This window comes from Suricata suricatta, chromosome 7, assembly GCF_006229205.1.
Source record: "Suricata suricatta isolate VVHF042 chromosome 7, meerkat_22Aug2017_6uvM2_HiC, whole genome shotgun sequence".
In the NCBI taxonomy this organism is placed as follows: Eukaryota; Metazoa; Chordata; class Mammalia; order Carnivora; family Herpestidae; genus Suricata; species Suricata suricatta.
Genome location: NC_043706.1, coordinates 52,005,840 through 52,032,651, shown reverse-complemented (window position 1 = coordinate 52,032,651; position 26,812 = coordinate 52,005,840). Strand labels below are relative to the sequence as shown.

Genomic DNA, 26,812 nt, shown 5'->3' with positions numbered 1-26,812 from the left:
TTCTCAGCATTCAATAGTCTCTCAAGTTCTGCATCCCTCTCTCTCCCCAACTCTCTCTCCCTCCTCCGCTCCCCCTGGTTCTCCATTAGGTCTCTCTTGTTTTCCTGCTAGACCTATGAGTGCAAACATATGGTTTCTGTCCTTCTCTGCCTGGCTTACTTCACTCAGCATGACACCCTCAAGGTCCATCCACTTTCCTCCATGCAATTTTGTTCATCTGAAGTTAGTGAAATCTGGTAGTTTGGTTTGGTATTTGGTTATGTTTCCTTCTTTTTGATTAAATAATTTAAGATATTTTGTCACTTGAAATAACATTTTTTGAGCTATTTCCTTGAGTTTAATTCCTAAGAAATTAATATACAGCATTTCATGGTTTGGTATTATGCAATGTACCTAAATTTTTCTCATTAAATACTATTATAAGATAATTCTAAAAAAAATTTCTTAGAAATTTTAACCCTTTAGTTCTAAAAATTCTATGACTTTATCATCGTAGCCTTAATATGGAGAAAATACAAAGAAATATCATGTAAAGAACACTTTTGCTTCTAGAGTTCTAACTCTGAATTGTCCTGGAAATGTGTCCATCTGATTTTATTTATGTATTTATTTTTTACTTTTAGGGTTAACATCCATTAAAAAGGATATGACTGCCATAAGCCATGGTTATGAAGATCTCGGCCTCTTACTTAAGGACAAAATAGCTGAACTGAATAGCAAACTCTCCAAACTGCAAAAGGCTCAGGAGGAGTCCAGTGCAATGATGCAGTGGCTACAGAAGATGAACAAAACTGCGACGAAATGGCATCAGGCACCTACACCTACAGATACTGAAGCTGTGAAGACCCAAGTTGAGCAGAATAAGGTATACTCTGTGGATACATTTATTGAAGACCTAAAAAGAGAACAGACTAGCATTCAGATCGGAGCCCTGGTGGTCCGGACCCCTGTTGTGATTTCTAGCACTATAATTTGCCAGTTTCATTTAATATGCTTTTCTGTAGAAAGTGATGATAATATGAATCTCTTTTACACACAAACATTATAAAGATGACATAACTGTTGGGGAACTTTGCCACCTCTATTTTTTTTAAGATTTTATTTTTAGGGGTGCCTAGGTGGCTCAGTTAGTTGAGCATCCTACTTTGGCTCAGGTTATGATCTCATGGTTAGTGGGTTCGAGCCCCATATCAGGCTTTGTGCTGGCAGCTAAGAGCCAGGAGCCTGCTTCTAATTCTGTGTCTCCCTCCCTCTTCCCCTCCCCCGCTCACACTCTCTCTGTCTCTCAAAAAATAAAAGGTTAAAGATTTTATTTTTGTGTAATCTTTACACCCAGCCTAGGGCTCAAGCCTACAACCTACAATGCTCGAGAGTCACATGCTCTATCGACTAAGCCCACCAGGCACCACCTTTAAATTGCGTTAAGTCTGGAATTTTAACCAGTCAACTACTAGAAAAGATTTATGTATGTGTATTAGGGATTTGTTCTTTCCAGCATAAAATAGGGTAGCTTATGCTTTCCCTTTCTTTAATAGATGGCATTTCTTTCTGCAGCTGTCAAGACTGGGGAAATGATTTTACATTGTGGCGATTATGGCAAAAATGTCTACAAATATGCCTACCTATATCTGAACTCCATGATGTGTTAACCAGAAAAGCATTGATTCACTAGCAGATTCTCAAACCTGGCAGCTTTTATCCAGACTGATTTTCTTCTCAGTTACAATATTATTGATGCCATCTTCTTTTTTTCCAAAGGGATTTGCTTGAGAATAATATGAAACTATTCCTAGGTACTGGAGTCTAGAGTAATTTTCTCCACAGAAAATGGAGTAATTTTCTCCACAGTAGTGTTCATCTTTGGGATTCCTTTGTCAGATAGTTGAAGATTGCTTAAGAAGAGGAAAGGAGAATAATTAACTGCTGAATTCTGGTCCTTGCCCACTTCAGCACCTAACAGTAGATATTTTCATCTATTGTAATTGTGTTTTTGTCTTTTGATGTTGACCTACTTTAACACAGTTTTCCCCCTTGTTAGTCATTTGAGGCAGAACTGAAGCAAAATGTAAACAAAGTGCAGGAATTGAAAGACAAATTGACAGAGCTGTTGGAGGAGAACCCAGATACTCCTGAGGCCCCCAAGTGGAAACAGATGTTGACAGAAATTGGTATGTCATGTTACTTATACCAGAGTCCACCAATAGAAAGGAGCACAATCATTTTTTAATCACAGTTTTTATCAGAAAAAATTTATCCAACAGCCTAGGTTTGGTTTTGAATTTGCCTTAATTTTCATGTTTAAAATGTTGCATATTTTAAAATGTCATTTCAATTTATATCAAACTGAGACTTGACATATCTAGTACTTTTCTTGCTAAGTTAATTTTTATGAATAGGGTAGATATTGGGAAATAAAATGCTGTGCATTGAGTAACATTTTTTCATTACTGGTTTTTACTTGATTTTTGGTGTTTCAATTTTTTTATATTTGATTATATATCAGTTTAAATATTCCTTTCATATATATATGTATGTGTGTGTATATATATATATATATATATGTAGATATATATATATATATATATATATATATGCTTTGTTTTTGTTTTTGGGTTTTTTTGTCTGGATAAGATAGGCTCCCTTCTCCTTCATGAAGTTCCATTTGGGATTCATTCGGTCCCTACTGTGTGGTCCTCTCTTCCCCAGTCAGGGTTAAAAAGTATCTCCCCACAGAAATTGGTATTTTTCACTTTTTATACAGAGTTATCCTCCCATCTCTATCCTGTCCCTATAGAAACTGTTTTTCCTGAAAATGGAACTTTCTTCACAAGCACTCTTATCAGCCCATGTCACTATTACAATGATATGGAAAATGAGTGTAAGACAATGGTACTAATTTTTCCTACTTCATAGTATTGTTTGGAGAATTCAATGAGTTACTGTGTGTACAGCTCAGACAAGCTGTACCTGGGTCGTAGTAAGTGCTGTGTGTTTACTATGATTATAATAAGAATTCTTTTACTTTCAATTGTTCTATTATATAACATTTAGCTAAATATTATCCTCCCACTAGAGTCAGATATGCTATGATACATTTAGAAATCTGTGAATATGTTTTAGTTTCGAAAAGTTATTTTAAGGGATCTTAATGTTCAAAGCTATATTTAATCCAATTATAGACTTCGAATGCATTATAATTAATTTGTCCCTAATTCAGTGGCTGTCACCTGGGGTACCAGAATTAATTAAGACAGTATTATCAAGACATTTTAGAATGGGGGTGAGAATGAGAAATGCATATTTCAAAAAACCTTCCCAATAAGATTTTGATATTTCTCCCTCTCAGTTCATTATTTGAACTGTATTATTTGGTTGGCAGATTGTGTTTGATTGGAACATGCCCTATAGAATTATGCTGTTAGGTAAGGTTTTAGGGACTTGGTTCTATTAAAAGCAGCCAGTTATTGTATTGTGCTAGATGAAAAAAATCTATCAGGTCAACTAATCCATCAGTAACTGTTTATTGAGTGACTAATGTGTTCAAATGCTGGTCAATAACTCTTGGCTTCAGGGAGCATACTGTGTGAGGGGGGGAACAGCTTGAAAGACTTCCTAGCAGAGGGGTAAGATCCAGTGGAATTGCAATGGAAAGACCAGGGGTGGGGGTGGTATACCGGGAGGAAATAGGGCCATGTTAGGTATGGGGCTTGTGTAAGCAGAAGCCTGTTTTGATGATAACAGTAGGTTAAACATGGCGAGGTTAGAGGTTTCATCTCAGAGTGCAAACCCTCTAATATTAGTAGATGAAGGCCAGTTTGTAGGAGGCCTTGAATGTGAGGCAGGAGTCTTCAGATTTTATCATCTAGGTGGTGAGGAGGTAGTTATTGAAGGATATGAGCACAGAAATGACATGTTTAAGTGATTTTTTTTAGGGAAATTATCTTAGAACCAAATGGGTTGCAGCCAGGACGCACTAATTACAAGGGAATCTATGGTAAGATGAGTAGTCTAGGACTATAGTTCTCAAAGGTGTGTTCCTTGGACCAACAGCATCAGTGTCACCTGGGAACTTTCTAGAAATGCAGAATTTCAGACCCCACTTTAGACCTTCTGGATTGGAAATTTAGGGGATGGGGCCGAGCAGCCTGTACCCCTGTAGGTGATTCTACTACAGCTGAGGTTTGAGAACCACTAGTCTAGGTACAACATGATAAAGACCAAAATGGGGTTAGGCACTAGGAATGTAAAGGATGGGTTTCAAGTTTCATGATCAAGGAGATAGGAGTTTGGAGAGTCATGAAAGACCATTCTGAATTGTCGTATCTCAGTGGCATGACAGAGAGAACAACCTTTCAAAGAAATCTAAAATCAGAAAAATCTGCCAGTTTTTATAGGAATAAAAAAATGGAAGTTTTTTTATGTTAAATGTAAAGAGTTGGTAACATTTTCTAGTGTTACCTTCAAGCAGCTGGTTGCTAGTGGTGATCTGAATAAAAGAGAATAGGTATGGATTTATAAACGATGGAGTCATTTGCCCAGAACTGATCACTGAAGTTTTGCTGTTAAAGGAAAGAATTAATGTTCATTGTACTAATAGGGCAGTTATAGTTGAATAAACAGACTGTATAGGACCTCTAGAAGAAATGAGGGCTCTCTGGGTCCTGTTTGCTTTAAGGAATATTCCATAGTATTCTATATTGTCTTCTAAAGTCAGATTCAAATTTATTTTTCATATACTTCGGTGATACACAGCACCAGGACCATAAAATCTGTATCATTAAATACCATTAACCCTTAGATTAAGTTTTAATCAGCTGTGTAAGAAGAGTTACAAAGGTGGAATGATGGCCACTATATATCACTCTGAGTCCTATCCTGCAGTCTTCATACATGTAGCGATGTTAATGTATGAAAACCAAACACTTATTTCATCTTTCACCTTTTCCTTTTAGATTCTAAGTGGCAAGAACTCAATCAGTTAACGGTTGATAGACAACAAAAACTGGAAGAATCCTCTAATAATCTAACCCAGTTCCAGACGGTAGAGGCCCAGTTAAAACAGTGGCTTGTGGAAAAAGAACTGATGGTCAGTGTTCTGGGGCCCTTGTCAATTGACCCAAATATGCTAAACACACAAAAGCAGCAGGTGCAGGTGAGTGTTACGTGACTTAATAAGACAAATGTTTTCATTATAAATACATTAGCTTTGGACAGTATGTGCTTAAACTGCCTTGGAGTGTATTTGTAATGTTTCAGATGCCCATAAGATAACATCCTGAGGTTAGTGGGAAACCCCCAGAGAACCAAAGCCAGGAGGCATCAGTCTCCTGAGCCCATGAGTGGGTCAAGTCCCTTGATCATTTCAGTCATATTGTGGTTTGTGCAGACCCTGTTATAAAGAGCCTTCTTTGAAATATTAATGTGATTGTATAAGTAATTACATTTTTATGAGAAGCTAGTATATGCTTTTTATTGTTTAGAAATTACTCCTTTGAGGTTTTATTCATTTTGATTGTGGTAGGAGATAATGAAACTTGTAAAACTCATGCAATATAGCCCTGAGGGGTGGAAAGACAGAATAAGAAGAGGAGAAAGAGTAAGCAAAACAGAGAGGGATCCTTGAAAGTGGGTTAGACCGGTCTAATTACAAAGTGGATAAATCCACAAGGAAAAAAAGAAATCCATGAAATTTAAGTCAGATGTAACAGAAAATGCTCCATTGTGGTTCCAGTTAGATTTCCTCCTGTAGAAGTCGTGGTATTAGAGCAGCGTAGCTAATCCTATACTTTGAAAACACAAATCAGTCTTGGTAGTTTAGAGTGAACATGTTCTAGTTCATGTGTGTTCTTACTCTGAAGAGAGTGACAACAAAAGATGTAAGTAAATATCTGGGGAGAAATAAGTGCCCCTAGCCTTGGTAGCATCCCTAAGATAGGTAAGATATTGTACTAAAATTTAGGGGATGCCTGGGTGGCTTAGTTACTTGTGTCTGCCTCTTGATTTTGGCTCAGGTCATGATGTCACAGTTTGTGGGACCAAACCCCACGTTGGGCTGTGTGCTGTAAGCATGGAGCCTGCTTGGGATTCTCTCTTTCCCTCTCTCTCTCTCTCTCTCTCTCTCTCTCTCTGCCCTTCCCCGCCTCTCTCCCGGCCCTCCCCCCAGCTCACACACAGGATGCGTGCTCTCCATCTCAAAATAAATAAACATTTAAAAAATTAACATAAAAAGTAAATTTTTGGATCATTCATTTTATAATGAGAGTCAGTGTTGCCCCTACACATTCTGAGCAACATGATTTATTGGATAAAAATTTTTATCACAGAGACTATAAATGTCAATAAATCTTATATTTAAAAGTGCCTTGTAAATCAATGTACCATGAGTTAATGTATCCTAACATTGTTGTCACTGAGCATTTCCTTTGGTGCAAAATGCTATAGAGGATTTAAAGTATCCTACAAAGAGAAAACTACAAGTAGGAAAATACAAATTTGGTATTCATGTGATATTAACTTGTCCAACAGCAGTGCTTATCTTTGTATATGAAAATTTGTACATGCATTTTTGTTCATTTTGCCCAAACTGCCATATTTACTCTCTTTCTTGTCCCCTTTGAGCTTGTTATTTTAGACAAAATGTTACCTCTGTGAAGCACCACTCCCTGGTCTTTGGATTAATTTAAGATAATTACACTGCCTTGAAATAAAAACTAGGAAAACAGGAACTAAAAACAAAAGTAAAAACGAAATAAATAAATACCATTTATGTCTGTTTAGAAATTAAAGCTCTGTTTTCCATAATTATCCACTAACTTGTATGTTTATTTACCCTCGTTACCTCTTTGCCTTAGATCCTGCTGCAAGAATTTGATACTCGGAAACCTCAGTATGAACAGCTAACTGCAGCTGGTCAGAGCATTCTGAGCAGACCTGGTGAACACCCCTCTTTCCATGGGATTGTGAAAGAGCAACTGGCAGCTGTGACCCAGAAGTGGGACAGCCTCACAGGACAATTGAGTGACAGATGTGACTGGATTGACCAAGCCATTGTTAAGAGCACACAGTATCAAAGCCTGCTGAGAAGCCTTTCTGATAAACTGAGTGACGTGGATAATAAACTCAGCAGCAGTGCAGCCGTGAGCACGCACCCTGACGCGATAAACCAGCAGTTGGAAGCAGCCCAGAAAATGAAGCAGGAACTGGAGCAGGAAATGAAGCATATAAAGGTGGCCCAGACCCTCTGTGAGGACTTGTCAGCCCTGGTTAAAGAAGAGTACTTGAAAGCAGAACTTAGTAGGCAACTAGAAGGCATCATAAAATCATTTAAGGATATTGAACAGAAAGCAGGTTCGTCTATCTTCTTTTAATATGTATATTTCCTGGAAATGGAGATCAGGTATTGCCTGTTTCCAAAGCTGTTGTGGGGAAGGTAGGACCCTACCCGCACTGAAAGTGTAGCTGGAGAAGGGGCCACTCACATGAGCTCAGAGAGTGCTTCTGTGTTCACAAGCAGATGCAGCATCAGGGAAATGCTGCGCACATAATTGGCAAAAGTCCATTTAACGAAGGCCCGTTGAAATTTCAGGTATTTCACCTTGGTTTTTAAAACATGTAAATGTTTTTGCCTTGTGACAGTTTTCACTGCTCCAGAAAAACAGATGAATACAGTTATTAAAAAGGCTTTGCGTCATTTTCTCCTCTGCAGTTAACTTTGTTTCATTCTGCCACAGAAAGCTTTTCTAGAGAAATGTGTGGAAGAGCAAGCAGCATTTCGCACTCTGCTTCTCTCTCACCTACTACAGCCATAATTCTGTGACAGACGAGCCCGTATGTGTCAGAGGCAGCGGTAGTGAGTTACTGCACATTAGAAGGGCCTGCATTTGGCTTCTATCTTTGTTCTGTTTGCAAAGTAACACTAAGTGCCTTGCAATGAGTAAATACTCAGTTTATCCTTTTTTAATAGATTGGGTTTGTGTATTGATCATAGCAGCCATGTCAGACTTACCCCTTTATTTGACAGGATCGTGGTAATGAATATTAGCTAGGACAGTGGTGATTGTTACCGTTATGGCCACTTTTATGTGACAGGCACTAAGCTAAGAACTTTACATGTACTGTCGTTTAATTGCCACAACAGCTTCTATTGATTTTGCCACTTTACAGTTGGGGAAATGAGGCTCAGAGGTTTAATCATCTGTCCAGGGTCTCCCAGGTCTTAGAGAGGCCAAGCTGGAACCCTAACCCCTACTGTGCCCAGGTGCTATGTAGTGCCTCTGTGACGGGCACAAATCATGGAAGTGGAAAAGTCAGATTTTATAAGAGTTGGATTATTTATCAGAATAACTGAGAACTTTGAACAGTTGTCACCTTCTCATACTGGAGTAGGGATGGCTCCCAGATCTAGCCTTGACAGTCTCTTTTCTCACTGTGGTGCTAACCTCAGTTAGTGCTAACAGCCTTTCCTCTTAGACAGTTCTGTACATTTATTTGGTGGTTTTTCCCAAGACTTTTTGTAGACAAAATTACAGTTTGATGTAAAATAAACATGTCTTTGATTTCATTTTTAGAGAATCATGTTCAGCACCTTCAGTCAGCCTGTACAAGCTCTCACCAGTTTCAGCAAATGTCTCGAGATTTTCAGGCTTGGCTGGATACAAAGAAGGAAGAGCAAAGCAAGTCTCCCCCCATATCAGCCAAACTCGATGTCTTGACATCCTTAATTAAAGATCAGAAAGACTTTAGTAAAACTTTGTCTGCTCAGTCTAACATTTATGAAAAAACCATTGCAGAAGGTGAAAATCTCCTGTTAAAAACACAAGGGTCTGAGAAGGCAGCCTTACAGTTACAACTCAACACTATTAAAACTAATTGGGATGGATTTAATAAACAGGTGAAAGAACGAGAAGACAGGGTAAAAGATTCACTAGACAAAGCCCTCAAGTATAGAGAGCACGTAGAGACTCTCCGGCCATGGATAGACAAATGTCAGAATAACCTGGAGGAAATAAAATTTTGCTTGGACCCTGCTGAAACAGAGAATTCTGTTGCCAAGTTAAAGTCTCTGCAGAAAGAAATGAACCAACACTTTGGGGTGGTGGAACTGCTGAACAACGCAGCCAATAGTTTGCTGAGTGTCTGTGAGGTAGATAAAGAGGTTGTTACAGATGAGAATAAATCGCTGATCCAGAAGGTAGACATGGTCACTGAACAACTTCACAGTAAGAAATTCTCTCTGGAGAACATGGCCCAGAAGTTTAAAGAATTTCAAGAAGTTTCCAAAGAAGCTAAAAGGCAGCTTCTGTGTGCAAAGGAACAGCTAGATGTCCATGATTCCTTAGGACCCCAGGCCTACAGTAACAAATACCTGACTGTGTTGCAGACTCAGCAGAAGACACTTCAGACCTTGAAACATCAGGTAGATTTGGCCAAAGGGCTTGCGCAAGACCTTGTGGTGGAAGCCTCAGACTCAAAGGGAACCTCCGATGTTTTATTACAAGCGGAAACCTTAGCTCAAGAACATAGTGCACTGAGTCAGCAAGTTGATGAAAGGTGTTCATTCTTAGAAACCAAGCTTCAGGGCATTGGGCATTTTCAGAATACCATCCGAGAAATGTTTTCTCAGTTTGCAGAGTTCGATGATGAACTAGATAGCATGGCCCCAGTAGGGAGAGATGTAGAAACATTGCAAAAGCAAAAGGAGGATATTAAAGCCTTTCTGAAGAAACTAGAAGCCCTCATAGCAAGCAATGACAATGCCAATAAAACCTGCAAGAGGATGCTGGCCATGGAAGAAACCTCTCCTGATCTTGTTGGAATCAAAAGGGACTTGGAAGCGTTAAGCAAACAATGCAACAAGTTATTGGACCGAGCACAAGCCCGAGAAGAGCAAGTTGAAGGGACAATTGAGCGTCTTGAAGAATTCTACAGCAAGCTGAGGGAATTCTCTACTCTGCTTCAGAAGGCTGAAGAACATGAAGAGTCTCAAGGCCCTGTTGGTATGGAAACAGAGACCATTAACCAGCAGCTTAATGTGTTCAAGGTAGGCAATTCTTCATTTTTATTTTTTAAATTTTTAATTTTCATCTTTAAGGAAAATTTTTACTTTGTATCTGTATTATTTTTTATTTTTATTAGAAAAATAAATTTTTATTATTTTTTATTATTAAGATAAATTTATAATTGGTATAGGAAGGAGATTGTCTATTTTGTAGAGCCTTCTAATATGGCTGTCATGTAGTGTTTTGAGCCTGAAGGAGCATATATGGGGGTAATTTCCAGGCCTGTGGGGCTTTCCAAGCTTACTAGGGATTGGGCACTCATGGAATAAAACCTGAGATACTATCAAGAGGTCAAAGGGTGCTTGAACATTTTAGGCAAGCCCAAAACTAACATTGTAGAGTCTGCGTGTGATGTCATTTACAACTGACATCTGGAATGAGCAGGGCCATGTTTTGAACTCTGCTGCGGAGGCCAGTCTATAACACGAAAAGCTTGTTCTCTTCATGTTTGTCTGCCAGCATTTTGTTTAGATGGTGAATTATAGTCTTTTCCTGCTCTTTCCCTTTTTATAGTCTTCTTATCCTTCTTAATTTAATTTCTTCTATAAACTTTATCTTCCAGAAGTTCATATTTTAAAGGCAGAGTGGAGTTCCATGTTGTAATCCTGGTTTTATAAAACAAAGATCTTGGGCTCACAGTCCAGAGGATTAGGAAAAAATTATTTTTGATTGGGCTACACGCTTCTTAGTGCCAAGAAATGTCTGCCACTTGATAGTACTGAGTGATGCTTAATAAATGGAACATTAGATAAAAATGGTGGGCCACGTTCAGTGTCACTGGATTTGACCTCATTTATGATAGTGTGAGCAGCAGTTGAATTTCCACAGTGGACAAAGATAGGTTCAACCCTGCACACAGGAGGTCCCAAGAATTGGGATTACATGGGACTTATATGAATCTTTGGGGTTGGCGTGGGTCTTGTTCTATTCGTGAGGTATGTTTTACTTTGCAATAAAGACCGGTATGACAGTAAGTCTCACCATTAGCACATAAAGAATAAAATAAGACCAAATAAAAATAGCACTTGCAAAACTATAAGTTGTTTCCCATGAGAAATGAATATGAATCAGATGGACTGTCAAATTCTATGTCGTTATATTTGGCATAGTGTTTCCTTTGCTTATCTTTAATAACATTATTTAGGTGACTGACTTTTGAAAAATAACTTATTATTACTACTATGGTCATTTGGTGTTTATAAAATGCATTTAAGGCCCGGTTCCTTCAGGGCTTAAAAATCTGTGGTTCTGTATACAGATCTTGATTTCTGAAGGTAAAGGAAGTGTTAACCTTAAAAAATAACACTGCCAGTTATTTACCAGCAAAAGATAGACTTATTTGAGAATGGGAGAGAATTGCAACGGGGGACAAGCATGCTGGGGCAAAGCCATAGGCGAGTCTGGAGAACAAAGGAGAGGGACGTTCTTGTACGGAGGAAGGCTAGAAGTTGAGAAGGCTGTTCTCAACAAAAAGTCTCCTGTAGTAAACTGGGGTTTGAAAGTGTGGCAGCTTCTCACCGGCTGACTGTGATGGTCTCTCCTTGGCTGGACTGTTGTGGGGGTCAGGGTGAAAGGGGTAAGCGCTTTTTCTTCCTGCCTGCCCTGTGGTGGAGTAGGATCCATGTGTGAGGTCTGATTCTTCCTGTGGGATTTGCAGTTGAGGACTGAGCGGTAGGGCGTGAGAGCTCCCCTGGCTGAACTTCCCATTTTAATGAGGCTTCCCTTAACTAATTTTCACAGAAGCTACCTTACAGTTGACTAATTACTCAGCCAAACTTTCCTACTTCTGCTCTGCAAAATAGAGATTTCCAATGAGAGAATTCACTGTTGGAAAAACAACGTCCTGGGGCGCCTGGGAAGCTCCGTTGGCTAAGCATCCGACTCTTGATTTCTGCTCAGGTCGTGATCTCAGGGTTTGTCAGATCGAACCCCATGTCAGCTGACATGCTGAGCCTGCTTGGAATTCTCTGTCTCCCTCTCTTCCTGCCCCTCCCCTGATCGTGCTGTATCTCTCTCTCAAATAAATAAACTTAAAAAAAATTTTTTTAAGTTCTGTGGCCATTCCTGCGTCAGAGACCTGGGGGAGAGCTTGATGAATGAGTCCCTAGAGTTTCCTATTGAACCTGTCAAAATCTGAATGCTTAAACGACAGTAATCAAGTAGTCCTCTTCCTAATGAAATTGAAGCATGTTCAGAGCCTCTGTGAAACCTATCATTTCTCTGGATTTTTCTGTGCATTTGTGTAGAAAAAAAGATAGGCCTTCATTTTTTTTTTTCACAACTTCAACTACGCATAAGAAAATGGGCAAAGGTAATAATATTGGTGCTAGTTGATACCTCCTTCTTTGTGTTCCTGAGCATGAATGCAGTGAAAAGTGGGGCTCTCTGTTCAGAGAATTCTTTTAAAAGTAAGAAAAAGCAAGGTAGGAGGAGCACTCTCACTGCTGCATGGAAAGTGCTTTGCAAACTGAAAACTAAAGTGTCATTATCATTAATGTTAGAGATTGTTCTGTTTGATTATGAAGAGAAATAAAGTGGTCATTTCTTCTAAAATAAACCACTTAGCACGCTGTGTTGTCTCTTTTCTGATTACTTTGGAAGGAGTTGATTGTTTTTAATGAAATTTAATAATAAAGAACATCTTGACATAACTTCAGTGTCTTGAGACCCAGGGACTCAAAAAGAAGTTTCCAAATGGAGAAATCATCTGCATTTAGTATATTCCAGGAACAGGGGGGGAAATAACAAGAATGTTGTGGTAAATAAAGATGGTCACATACACAGTCACTAATTCTGTTTATTTGTACATGTGTATATGTTTTTTTTTAAAGCAGTTACAACAATTAACCTTTATGAAGGGCTTACTATGGGTTAAATGTTAGTCTAAATTCTGTCTTTAGTTCTGTTAACAGTCCTGAAACATGGATGCTGTTATTATGGTCCCCACCTTGTATAAGGAAGCTGAGAGCTGGGGGTTAGGTGACTTGCCCAAGGTCACACAGGTAGTGAGTGTCACAGCTTAGATGTTTTGGTGGAAATAATGCAGAGTTTTGTGTCACTTTGACTCACCATGATGCACATCTGATACTTTCTCTGGGAAATTTTAAGTCATCTCTGCTGTAGCCTAATTTAGGTGAGCTATGTAACCATTGTTAATTTCAAACCAAAACCACCAGGAATCCTCACTTAATGAAAGTGTTCTATGAAGCTGGCAGTGGTGAGAAACATGAAATAAATGTGTATGAACTTGCTTTAGGGCCTGACGCATGGATGCCAGAAAGCTGGGGTGATGATGGTGACCAGCACCGCTGCTGCGGAAACAGAACCAAATGGTTCATTGTCTTCCATGTGGTGTCTTTCTTGATGAAGGTGGCAGATTAATCTGTGTACAATTCAGATCCTAATTTAGTGTTTGTTGGACAGTGAGGCTTTGGATGAATATTAGTTTTGACATACTATTTTAGGAAAATTTAAAAAAATAAGTAGAATCATCTGTATTAAGTGAAAAACTAATAGTTTGCTAAAAATAGCTATTAGTTCTTATAATTTCTAAAAATAAAACAACTGAAGTAGTGGGTCTATTTTTATTATAGACTTTGAAATGTAATTTAGTTTGACATTATTCTATCTGGTAGCTTTAGTTGAACCTAATCACAGATAAAATCTTTTAACAATTTTCCATAATATCAAGTTTAGAATATGACTGAAACTTAGTAGCTATCACCCTGTTCCTTAGTAGGAGCTGTCTTATATTTATTGGGAGAGTAATGGATTATTTAAACTAGATAAGGCAGACTTCTATGATTCCTTTTTTTTCCCTAAAATTTATCCTCAGAAATACGTTAATATCCTTGAACGTTCAAAATTAATTCATGTTTAAGATATCAACCCAAACATAATCATTTAAAACAAATGCTATTCTCAACCAAATGTCCTAATTGACTGTTAGTAAAAGCTATTCCACGTCTTTGAAAATATTACCTTTTGTGTTAGCTTAAAGCCTTTAAACTATTTTGATTGTGTGAGTTTTGTTTACCATATGTTTTCTGACTTCTAAATATTGGTCACTGGACTAAAATGTATTCAGTGTGGGGTGTTTTCTATTGCTGTTGATAACTAATATATCATTTTTCTACTTATACTTCTCTATATTACATTAAATTCTATGCACACTGTCATCAATTCCTAGGCAGAAAGGGAAAAATTCCCTTTGGTGTTCCCCCATCCCTGCCTCCTGGTAAACATTGCTAGTTTAAGATTATCTTCAATCTAAATGACATTATTAAGTAATATGAATATTTCCACATTTTTATTTATCAAAGACATATGTAACCTACTCGCATACACGGAACATGTATGATGTCATCATCAGCTACTCAGATCTTCTGATCGTCAAGAAGTCATCACTATCACTGTATTAAACTGATTTAATTTCAGTGAAGATCAAAGAAAGTTGATGTTTCAGTGAGCATATACACCCTTCCCACCTCTGTCTAGGCCATGGTAAAAAGTCTTACCTCAGAACCTGCTTACTGTTTATTTCTGGCCACTCTGTTGCTGCCCCAAATTGTAATTCAGTTTGTCCCTACAAATGAACATATCAGCAGTACAAATCTCTCTAAACCAATTTCTTTTTAGTCTTAAAATTGAAATAGTATTACATAGAGCAAAGAATTTTTTTAAACGTGTATTGAGTGAAAGAGAGAGAGACTGTGCACATGCGCTAGTGGGGAGGGTTAGAGAGAGGGGGACAGAGGATCTGAAGCAGACCCTGAGCTGACAACAGCAAGCCCAATGTGGGGCTCAAGCGCACAAACTATGAGATCATGACCTGAGCCCAGTGCTTAATTGACTGAGCCACCGAGGCATCCCCCCATATTTTTAAAATTTATTTATTGTGAGAGAGAGAAAGGGGGAGGGGCAGAGAGAGACAGAGACAGAGAGAGAGAATCCCAAGCAGGCCTCACACTTTCAATAAAGAACTCAATCCAGGGTTCAAACTCACCAACCATGGGATAATGACCTGAGCCAAAACCAAGAGTCAGACACTTAACCTGAGCCACCCAGGCATCCTGGGAGCAGAGAATTTTTAAGCCAACCTGAAACCATAGAATACCTGCCTAATATGCTGTGGTAAGTCTTCTCTGGTCCAGGTGAATCATTGTCTAACTCAGGTGTCTTCATTTGAATAATGGCTGAGCTAAAATGGCAGTTACCATGAGACTAGAGAAACCAGGCAGTTTGTGCCTTATTTGTAAATAGTATTACTGAAACAAATCACTTTCCAAATATTTAAGGTATTTATGAAATCATCCTAAAACAACCTTGGTGATGTCACCATATTTTTAAAGATAAAATTATCCAAAGATAAGCTTTATTGATTTTAGAGGGGGTGCCCATGTGGTTATGTAGAGGTCCATGGCGAATTGTCCCCCATCTTTGTTGAGAACAGGAGGATAGTAAATAAAGCTGTTGCATAAGAAGTTTTTCTCAGGGAAAAAAAAATTCTTACTTGACTGGACTTCTGTTAATGAGAGTATATTATTAGCAAAGCGCTTGCATGATGCTTTCCTGTCGTGTTTTTAAAAATGAAAATATTCTCACTATAGAAACCATAACGATGCATGGACCTTATGAGAAGGTCACATCATTTAATCAGCTACATCAACATAGCATTTAGGATTTGGGAAAGAAAGAATATCGTGCATACTGGGTAAGAGAGCAGTCCTACCCAGGCAGAGACCACCATAATCACGCCACAAAGAGCTGGAGCTGGTGTGCTGTGTGGTATCGGTAATACCTCATAGTCTTACTAGCAGAACCCAGGGGTGCCCTCCTTCGTACAGCAGACACAAGGATATACTGCTCTGAAAGGATGACTAAAGGGAACGTGGCTGTGTGGGTTCTCTCCCTGCTTCTCCCTAATGCACGCTGTCACTCTTCGTGCTGCGTGGTCCTCTCTTCTATTGCTTTCTTTATGATGGAGGAATTAGGTCAGGCTGTTCTGAGGGCAGTTTTAGCCAGAGATTTCATACGGCTGGGTGGGGGGTTCTTTTTTCCCTTTTTGGTTGTTTTGATGTTAACAGGATAAACCTGTATCACCATTTTAAAGTGATCTCCCAAGAGCACCAAACTGGGGGCGCCTGGGTGGCTCAGCCAGTTAAGCATCCGACTTCGGCTCAGGTCATGATCTCACAGTTCGTGGAGTTGAACCCCGCATCAGGCTCTGTGCTGACAGCTCAGAGCCTGGAACCTGCTTTGGATTCTATGTCTCCTCTCTCTGCCCCTCCCCAGCTCATGCTGTGTCTCAGTCTCTCTCAAAAATAAATAAACATTAAAAAATTTTTAAAAAGAGCACCAAACTGTAGCATCTACTGTCATTATCATGTGTCCCTTAGATAAAAGGTGACCTACGTAATTTATTAATGTGGTAAATTGCTTAAAGGTACCAGTGTGTCTGTGTGTCTGTGTGTGTGTGTGTTAAAGAGAGAATTTGCTTTGTGGGCTAGAAAATTATACATTGGTTTCTTGTTAAAAACTGGACCTGTAAATGTTTTATAAGTGGTTGTCTAGGTCTACAACCATTCATAAAACAATGTCTCAGAGGTAAATGCTGTGATTGCTGAGTGGAGGGAAGAGCTTTTGGAGCTGTCCAGGATCCAGGATCCCCCGAGAAAATCTCCGTGCTCACATATCCCGCTCCTCACTATCCTTTAATGGCCTTAATTTCAAGACTACTTTATTTCTTTGGTAGTGTTTTAGCATGAAAAGTGTTTTCAGGTTTTGTCTGTTTTTTTTTTTTTTTTTAAGGAAGTTGAATGGGATCATCCCAAACAGGTGCATTGGCTTTTGCTTGCTGGATAACTTAAAAAAAAAAAAAACTTTACCTTTTAGAAGTTATAATGCACATATGCATATATTTAAATTAATAATGTTACATATGGAATCATTTTATGTTAGGTAGAATTTTTTTATCCATTGTCATTTGAAAACCATATTGAAGATTGAGGAAAAACAGTATTTCCATAACTCACACAAAAAATAGCAAGTGCCTATTAAAGCTATTAGCTAAGATTCACTTCAAGATAAATTCCAGTCAAGACCAGACCGTAAATCTGTTAAGTGTTTATGAAGTTGTTTCCTTTGTGGTGGGGTCTGCATATCCTACTTTATTTTAAATATAAACTATTTCCACTGAAATAAAGAGCTATTGCATATCCATCTGATAAATATCCTCAAAAATCCTTTTGTCATTTATGTGAAGTTTATTAGTTTGAAAACTAAAAACATGGGTTCTTTCAATTTTTATTATCTAATGGTGCATCAGTTTGAGAAAGAACAGAATTTGTTGTTTCTAAGGCTTATTTTTGTATGATGGCAAAAAACAAAAAAACCAAACAAACCACATGTTTTTTTTTGTTTGCCTTCTGATTCAGGTTTCAGTAGCTAGCTATTGGGCCAGGAAAATACTTTTGTCAGTTTTCATGGATAATATTGCATTTACTCACACATTTCCTACTTACTGCACATTAAATTTCTTAATATCACCAGTCCTTCAGCTCTAAAAACTCCATGTTTCGATTGATAAAATTAGCCTTTAGCTTTTCTATGAATTGGATTGTTACACTTAATGGGAAGATTTTTCAGTAACTATATTTTTGAAAGACTCAATTTAACTTTAGAAAAAACCGAGAAAGTGGTACTAGTTTGCTTATTTTGCAGTTGGATTTGTGTGCTTTTCCAAAATCATCTGTCCCTAGAAGATACTTCAGCTAGATCAGATCTAGTAGGCAACATAAAGTAAGTAAAGTCACATTTGGGGGGCATTTGACATTATGACTCCTGTATGTATGAAATAACAGTGTTGACTATTTTTCAGAAAAACTTTGCTTATTTTATTCATTGTGTATTTCTCTCATGAAAATTTGAGAGATCTTGATATGATTAATATTTAACAGTTAAATATATCTTAATTTTATTAATATTAGAGACTTTAACACTTACAGTAGCTGTGTAAATCAGATTTGGGACGAAGAGATAAACCAGTCTAGTTCTGCCCTAACTATAAGAGTTCTTTAGTTATCCAGATACATCTTTGGAATGTGATTTTAAGTAACAAAGGTATATCTATACCTATATCTCCATAAACATACATTATGTATGTATATAATTGTCATAAATATCAATATAACATTAATAGTCCAATTTTTAACTTCAATCAGAATTATTAGGCTCATCATTTGTAGGATTAGTTGAAATTAGTTTAATAAATTAGGAATTGTGTTATTAAATAAATGGCATGTACTTAAACATAATCACCAACGGGCATTTTTCCATAGCAGTCCTTACTTCCAAACTATATAATGTGCCCACCACCCCATCCATATTCTCCACTGTACCGTAAGTTGTATAAGGATAGGGGTACTGCATCTCTGTGCACCAGCGTTTTGTCAGTGTTTACTGTGGTGTTTGGTAGATAGGGAGGACTTTTTGATGAATGCTTGCATTTATAATGAATTATATGTATAGTTTAAAAATGTAACAAAAATACACTATCCACCTCAACTGTGAGGGTTACATGTTGTGCTCTTAATTTAGAATTAGAGTTTAAGGTGAATTAGGGCCATTCTTGGGAAAAGTTCTGTGAGCTTCTCAGAATGTTTAGGGAAAGGCACTCATTCATCCACATTTCATGGAAATCTTAATATTAATATTGCCATGGATACGCAGCTTTCCAGTCTTACATATCAGTACAGTGACAGTTGGGAGTAAAACCTATGGTTTCTCCTAATTCTTAGCCCAGTGCCCAATCTCCTGTTCAAACAAGTAAACTGTGTGCACTTTTTAAAAAATCTTACTAGTATCTCAGAATAAGCTCTGTGCTTAAGTACCATAGGATCAAATGCTTGTTAAAATATTTCACTTCTTGACTATGAAAAATGGGCATTGATATTGTGATATTGATAGGTGTTTCTATACACTTACCTTTATAGATGGCTAATATGTATATATTTTTTCTTATCCCAACTTAATGGCCACATACTGAATTGCATCACGTAATTGTTGAATAAGTGTTATTACATATAGAGTTCGTTATGGATAGATTTTTAAAAAAGATTTAAAACCTAAGTTTATAAAATAATTTTGGAATAATATTTCATATTTGGAATAATAATTTTGTTATTAAAAGTACAAAAGTTCCCAACCACATCATTTATGTTCAAATTATTATTATTTTGTGAGATTATGAAAAAACAATCTACCTACCTTTATTTGTAACTCTATCTGCTACTCTGGTATGTTGCTTAAAAAATAAATAGATTTTATTTTATTTAAGTAAAACTTAATGTTTCTCACAAGAGGTTAAGGTTTGTTTTGCTGAATTTATTTTCAGTGTTTTCAAAGAGCGCTCGGTAGATAACAATCTGTGGGAGTGATTTTGTTTATTAAATATCCAGTCACTGACTGCCCTTGATCTTTGCCTGAGCCTTGTATTAAGCTCCAGGGGACTGTGTAGGGTTCTTAGTATCTCCTGATACTCAATGTCAGTGGTGCTCAGGGCTGAACCCACAGGAATAATTTACTCCAGAGAACAGTTAGACTTGAACTTGGGTTTTAAAAAGGAATAGTGATTCAACATTGAACCCAAAGTGATCCGCACTTTGCATCGCAAATGCTACTTAAACAGAGTCTGCAACTGCAGCGTATAAGGGTGTGGTTTCAACTGAAAGGTGGGGACCTGTGTAGCCCTTTCTCCTCCCACCTATTTAATATTCAAATGAGCGCGGGGACCGGCGGGGACCGGCTCTACCTTCCGGGAGCCCGTAGAGTCTGGTTCTGCCTCTGCGAGCCCTTCGGATCTCTCCCCGTGTTAAACTCTGTAGTTGGTGGGATTTCGGCGATCTCTGAACCCGAGCCGCCCCTCTCCCCAGCCCTGTGACTGGGTCTGATGCGCCCTGATGTCACCACCGAGCTATTGCATTGCAGCCGCGGGGCCTCTAGGTACCTCCCACTGAAACTGCCCGCCGGCTCCCGAGAGGAGGCTAGGAGTCAAAGAAAGGATGACGGCGAAGTTAAGTCGCGGGAGGGCGTAGCAGCGAAGAGAGAGAGCTGCATGCCCGGAGCGCTGCTTGGCGAAGGGACGTAGCAGCTGTTGCTTGAAGAGAGAGGGCGTTGCTGGAAGCGCCCTGGCTCGGGAGGATGCCTGCCGTGGACTGCACTGCCCTGAGGAGCTGGGGACCGCGCAGGACGTCCCTGCTGGAGTTCCTTTTCTGCCTGCTCCACCGGCCACCTCTGCCGCTGCCTCTCTCCATCTGTAGCTAAAATGAAAGCCAAAGCGCGGCCACAATTGGTCAGTTTCAAAGGTTAGAGTAGTCTCGGTTTTCAGCTGAATGTGAATTACTGCCTGTGCCTTAGAGGGAACCCGGAGCTCTTCTTTGCTGCAGTTTCCTCAGGTGGAGTAAGCCTTAAGGAAAATCAGATAAGACTCTTTGGAAATGGATTATTATTATTATTATTTTAAAGGGGAGTTTATAGCACACCATGCTTTCTTTTTACTTTAAACGGTTGCTGGATTGTCCTGGCTTGGCTGTCCAAAAGTCTATTTTTTTTTCCTTTGAGTAGCCTCGAAGAAGCTTAATATGGGAAGAAAAACTGCCTTTTGAATCAAGATTATTTATAGCTGCACCCAAAAAAAAGTAAAAAAAAAATTTAACTTTCTTAACAGCATTCGACAACTTATTTTTCTCTGAGGATTTGTTTTTGTGCCTTGACCTGAACAATACATGGCCCCTGTGTTTGTCTTTTAAGTTTCTGAGGCATGGTTTATTTATAAAGGAGATGAAGTTTTGCAAGCCTTCTTTAAGTGGATTACAGTTAACCAGAGTTCTGCCGATATTAACATTCAGCCTGTTAAAATGCTTGCTCATTCGGAAATTTTAACCTGGAAATCTCAGATGCAAAATTAGACTGAAAAGGGAAATGGCCTAACAGTGGAATGTTTTGAGTGTTTGAGCCACTGTTAAGTGTGTGTGTGTGTGTGTGTGTGTGTGTGTGTGTGTTTTTCTGTGTTTTGGAGTGTGTGAAAGGGAACTTGGGAGGACAGGGAAAGGCAGAGGAAGGAGATTTCTGTTCTGTGTTCTCAAAGCACTTTATTTTTTTAGAATCAATTAAAAACAACCAGGTAAAAGGATAGTTGCATTTAAGACTGATGCACTGATAATGACCTTAAACACCTCGTATATCACGACCTATATTGAGCGTGTGTCTCTATGCTGACGATACTTCATAGTTCTGTCCAGAAGTATACTTTTTTGAAAGATGCTTTACTTTATTTCTTATTTTCTGTATCAAGAGCTGCAATATTTGTTTTAACTGTCTACAAAATGGGGAAGCCACTCAGCAGACCAGACTGTTTACGTCAGAATCCCCCATGTGTAGGGAAAGGTGAAGAAGAGGAGGACTTAAATATCGAAGACTGTTACGTCCCACAGCGGTCCATCTATGATACTGTTAGACTGAATGAACAGATAGACTCTGGTTCAAAGGGTAGCCTCTCTTCCAGGCATTTTACAGATCGGACTTTACCCTACAGTCACAGAACACTGGATGTTAGTTCTCTATGCTCTAACGGTGCCCTTGCTTCTTCCAGTGTGTTTGAGCTGAGAGGTCGTGAAGCTAACAAGCTAGATGAAAAGATGATCTTTGATGCGCTCAAACTAAATAGTGATATCATTCGTACCACCGGATTACCCAAAGCCAAATCCCATGCAGAAAAGAAAGAACATAGACGGTCATGGCGAATGTTTGTCCCAGCCAATTTTATGGATTATGCAAACAAAAGTGAAAGTTCTTTTGTTGAACCTACTGATACATCAGATGCTGTTCCCAAGGCCAGCAAGTGCAGATGGGGTACTAATTCTCTAACATCGGAGGAGGATGACTCTGGGTTATGCAGCCCTCCAGCAGAGAGGGAAGACAAACAGGGCATTTTAACTGGAGACCCGTCACGAATTAGAAGCTTATCTTCTACTGAAGATATTCATATGGCAGAGCAATGCAGGCCATTTTTTTCTATTTATTCCATTAGTGAGCAGAAAATCCCCCTGCTTTCATGTAGAAGTGCCCACCCTGATGAAAATTTCAAAATGATTTTGCATGATGTTCCTCCACTAGAGGAAACAAACGGTACAAATTGTCAAAGAGAAATCCATGGTGAAAATAGCTGTCTACAGAATGATCTGAAGGAGAACACTGTAAAATGTGATCCATTAATTATGTCAGGAGATGGAGAAAGCCAGTGTATTTCCAACAATGAAGAAGAAAGAAAAACCTACGGATCAGGAGAATCCCAAGTCAGAGCACAAAGTAGGGAATTTCTGGAAGATTCTTCTGAAGATTTACATCTCTCTCCAACAGATGTGGAGGGAAATGATGCAGACTCTGGTAGCACCAGTTTAGTAAAAAATGTGACTGAGTTGACACCAGATGATTTGGAAGGATCCAGCATCACATCTAAAGAGGAAATGGAGGCTCCCCTTTCTGTCCAGGAGATGGAGGTGGTCCATATGAAGTGTTCCCCGAAATTCATACTAGCAAGAAGGCAAGGAGCTCCCAGAAAGACAAGGGCCCAGGCAGGAATATTGGACACAGTCTGTAATGGCTTTCAGTCAGCTCAGGTAATCAATGGGGAATGTGAGACTTCAATGTCAGTAGTTTGTGGCTTGTTTTTAAAGTGGTCACTAGTGTTTCTAATAATGATCGAATCCAGTCTTTTATTTTGGGAGCTTGCGTAATACCCTACAAAATGCCAGGTATTGATAAGTTGATCATTGTAACAACTTAATTAGGGACGATTTTTGAGAATGATTATTCCCAGCTGTTTAGGCCCCTCCTGTTGCTTGTGCAGGTGCTGGGCTGCTCCCCTGCATTTAGCGCACGTCCACTGTGAATTTACGTGAACATGAGGCTTTTACACAAATGTGGTTTAAGACCCTGCCATTTAAGGGTAGTTCTGCTGGATTTATTGATGTTGAGCAGGCCTAGTCATAAAGGTACAAACATACAGTATTCTATTGTTGTGGCCTGCAAAGTAGTCCACTCAAATTAAGGACATTTAAAACGTGCTGAAAATCTTCTCTCAGTAGCTCTGCACATGGAAGTAGAGAAGCTGTGCTGTATTTTGCAGTCATTATAGCTCCTAACTTTTCGTGAGTGGTGAATGAGGTAAGAAAGTAAAGGGTGCAGCCTTGTAATAAGTAGAGGCTGTTTGTCAAGCCTGTAATTTTTTTCTTCCCACTCAGATTGAAGTTCAGCTATTTTGGTGTTTTTACGAAGCTCTTCTGGTAAACTTTGCCTCAGAGATCATTTTATTTTATTTTAAGCTTTGTGTTTGTGTACTTATGGGTTAGATTAGGGGGAAAGTCTCTCTTCATAGGTATTTGTTACCACTGAGCGATAAGGAATTTGGACAGTGTCAGAAGCGTTCCTCTTCCCAGCCTGTAAGATCATTGTTCTAGTCAGCGCTGCCCTTTCCTAGAGCTTGCGTGAGATGACATACTAGTTTAAAAGCTTAAAGGTACTTTTTTTTATGTAAAGGATTTGGCAGTCTATCTGTAGGAAGTAATTAAGCTCTTAGGAAAGTATAGATTCTTTAGTAGTTCTCTTCTTTAGCCCTCAGTGTATTTTTTGTAGCACATTAGAAAATTATGACAGACTCACCCAGACCTATTCTGATATGCAGCCCTAAAATTAATTTCTTTAAAACCAAGATTAGGGGTTAAGGCAATTTAGTAGGACGTTATCTTAGGTTTTTTGGTCCTGAGCATTATCTGAGAGGAAATGTAGAACTTTTCCCTGAATCCTTATATACCAGACAAGTTCCTGGAATTAAGAATGTAGCCATTTTCTTACTGCCCCTCCCTCTTTTTTGTAAGTAATAAAACACATCCAGAGCCCTTCATTCCTAGAAGCAGTTAACTTAGACAGTGGTATAGAAAAGAAGTAGAATCTCAGTACCAAATTCTGTTTTTACCACCTGACCACAAAAATTATGAAGATTTTTTTTTCTTCTCAGTGATTTGAGGAGTTCTTATTTCTTTGGTTATGTGTCATTGACTTCTATATTCAGCACTGCTGTATAGAAACAATTAGCCAGTATAGAAATTGCCTATAAGGATTTTCTATACAAGAAGAAACTCGGGCTTTTAGCGGAGAGGAGACTTGTAGGGGAAATGGTCATTTATTTGTTTGCTCTTCCTAAGTGTACTCATACATGCACTAGCATAGGACTGTCCTGTGCACCGTGCCTTAGGCTAGAGTCTAGAGAGTTTTACTTGTAGCCTCTGCATTATTTTCCATACTGTGTATAATTATTTTCCATACTACGTCTGTAATTTTTTCTTAGGTATTATTTTATTTGCCTTTTTAATCTTTCCATGTATTCTGTTAACTGTTTGTTTACTTGGACTGTTGGTGTATGATATGGTGTCCTGTAGTATAATGACTCAAACCCCAAACTCGGTCTTGTCTTAGTATCTAGCTGAAACGTCCTTTCCTTGGTTAAATTAATCTTTTTCTTTATGGAATCCTTTAAGCCCTATATTTTAAACATTTGTATGTCTATGAAAAAGTTGATACATTAGCCATATTATCTTTTGTGGGGCTAATGTCATCCACCCTGAGATGTAAATATAATTTTTCTGTACTGATACTCATTTGGTAAATAGTTATTGGGTATATACTACATGCCAAGTACTGTGGTAGGTCCAGGACACAGGATGACTGTAAGGAAAACAGAAATTTCTGCTTTCATGGAACTTGCATTTTACTCTGATGCATGGGATTTTTTGCCAGTTATGGGCACTCAAAGACTGTAAGTTGGATGAGACTGAGAGTCAGAGGGAGAGCGCGGGAGAATGGCCGGCAGTGCAGGCAGTGATCAGAGTCACGGAGTGGCCACATGTGTGAGCACATCTGTGGGGTGAGATCTCTGTGCTCTTGCAAGTCCTTCAGCATCTGGATAGGCATTGAGGGGGCCGGATGGGTAAGGATCCATTCATTCTACTGCTGTGCCTGCCTAAATCTTTTTTTCCTACCCCTGTGTTTGGGCCCCTCTGCAAGCTATAGTTTGGCCTCTTGGCTCACTTCATCGTCTTGTCAGTTATCTTCTCCAGTTTGAGTCTCAGACTTCAGCTGTCAGCTGGTAGCAAGTATCCTTAGAGGAGCTAGTAAGGGTCCATGCCCAGGAAGGCTGATCTTGGGCCCATCTTACCCTTTTGCTCATTTGTATTTTCCATCCCTTTTTTACTAGAGTGATACTGGACTGATAGAAAATATCTAGTTTATGTTAATGAAGTGGTGGAGAGAAGACAAACTCTTTTCTTAGTTTTATAGGTAATCTGACTAGAGGTACTTAGAATATCATTCTTTAAAATTCCTGAGTGGTTTTGATAATATTATAAATTTAAATTAAGTTTAGTTTCTTACTGTTATTCATAAGGCAGTTGTCACATATGAATAGACAACAAAAATTTTTTTAACTCTAATAACCGATACCTGATAATTGAACAAATGTTTATACTTGGAGGCCATTAGATAAGATAATTTAAATAAATTATTGCTCTTCCAACTGCAGGTATTCCAAAAAGAAGAGATTGAACCTTTGCAGGTTAAACAGCAAGATGTAAACTGGTTAGGTCAGGGCCTTATTCAGAGTGCTGCTAAAAGCACCAGCACCCAGGGTTTGGAGCATGACCTGGAGGATGTCAATGCACGATGGAAAACTCTCAATAAGAAGGTAATTTTTTCATTCCCTTCATTGTCATTTCTGTTCATTAGTATTCTCTAGCATTTGTTGTGACTAATCATATTTATAGTAGCTAAACTTCCCTAAACATGCTTGCCTTTTGCTACTGCTGTAAGCTCAGCAGCCCAAACTCAGGGGCCCACGGGGGTTCGGTGGGCAGCATGAATGAAAGAAGTTTGCTGGGTGAAATAGGACCTCTCCCTGCCATTATCTTGACTTTGATAGAGGCACAGTAGTGCCAGCATGATGGCAGGTGGCCCATGATCCATGACCTTGTGTTGAGCGAGCACACACACCTTCAAAGGTACAGCCGGTACTTAGCTCCGGCAAATCATTCCACGTAGGGATCTAGGTTCACTGTTGCCAAATAGTCTGCTTACTTTCAAAGGAACCTGGACATCTCACTTTTTCTGTGAAACCTAATTTTCAAATGTCAGCAACTAATTTTACACTGTGTGATAGGTCACACTGTGCAAGTGAAAGCCACTGTGTCTCTCTGTCAGTCCTGCCACGCTCACTGTAGACTATTAACTCTAAGTGGCGTTTCATTTATGAGATGTAGATCCTACTTTTTTCTAAATGCCCATGAGGGAAAACACTGTTAAATGATGCTCTGGTATCTTAAGGAGATCATGCTGAAACACAATGGCAGCTCTTTGCATGACGTAAATTATCAAGACATTGTTAGGGGATGGCCGTGCTTATCTGGGGGTGGTGGTTTTTGTTCTTGTAGTTTTCTCTGTGTAGAGATCGTAAGCAATTGTGGCCAGATCTGAGAACTACATTATCATTCTTTAAAGCCTGATTCATGCTGTAGTGCACTCAAACCCAATTGGAATGTAGTGTCAGGTGCAAATATATTCCATAGTGCTTAAAACATCTTGCCAACTACTTTTTCAGTCCTGAAGGAAAAGATCTGTGAGAAGGGCAATAGGATATCTCTGTGTAG

The 26,812-nt window shown here is 38.8% G+C and overlaps 1 protein-coding gene across 7 annotated transcripts in view; it reads left to right on the top strand.

Moving 5' to 3' along the window:
• The window catches only part of DST (dystonin), a 489,005-nt gene that overhangs the window by 383,940 nt on the left and 78,253 nt on the right, over positions 1 to 26,812 (top strand). For all 7 annotated transcript variants that reach the window (XM_029945269.1, XM_029945267.1, XM_029945266.1 and 4 more), the window contains 6 exons: positions 624 to 865; positions 2,039 to 2,168; positions 4,953 to 5,152; positions 6,852 to 7,347; positions 8,568 to 10,039; positions 25,693 to 25,854. In XM_029945269.1, coding sequence (XP_029801129.1) covers positions 624 to 865; positions 2,039 to 2,168; positions 4,953 to 5,152; positions 6,852 to 7,347; positions 8,568 to 10,039; positions 25,693 to 25,854 — 2,702 coding nt within the window. The remainder of the gene's footprint in view (positions 1 to 623; positions 866 to 2,038; positions 2,169 to 4,952; positions 5,153 to 6,851; positions 7,348 to 8,567; positions 10,040 to 25,692; positions 25,855 to 26,812) is intronic.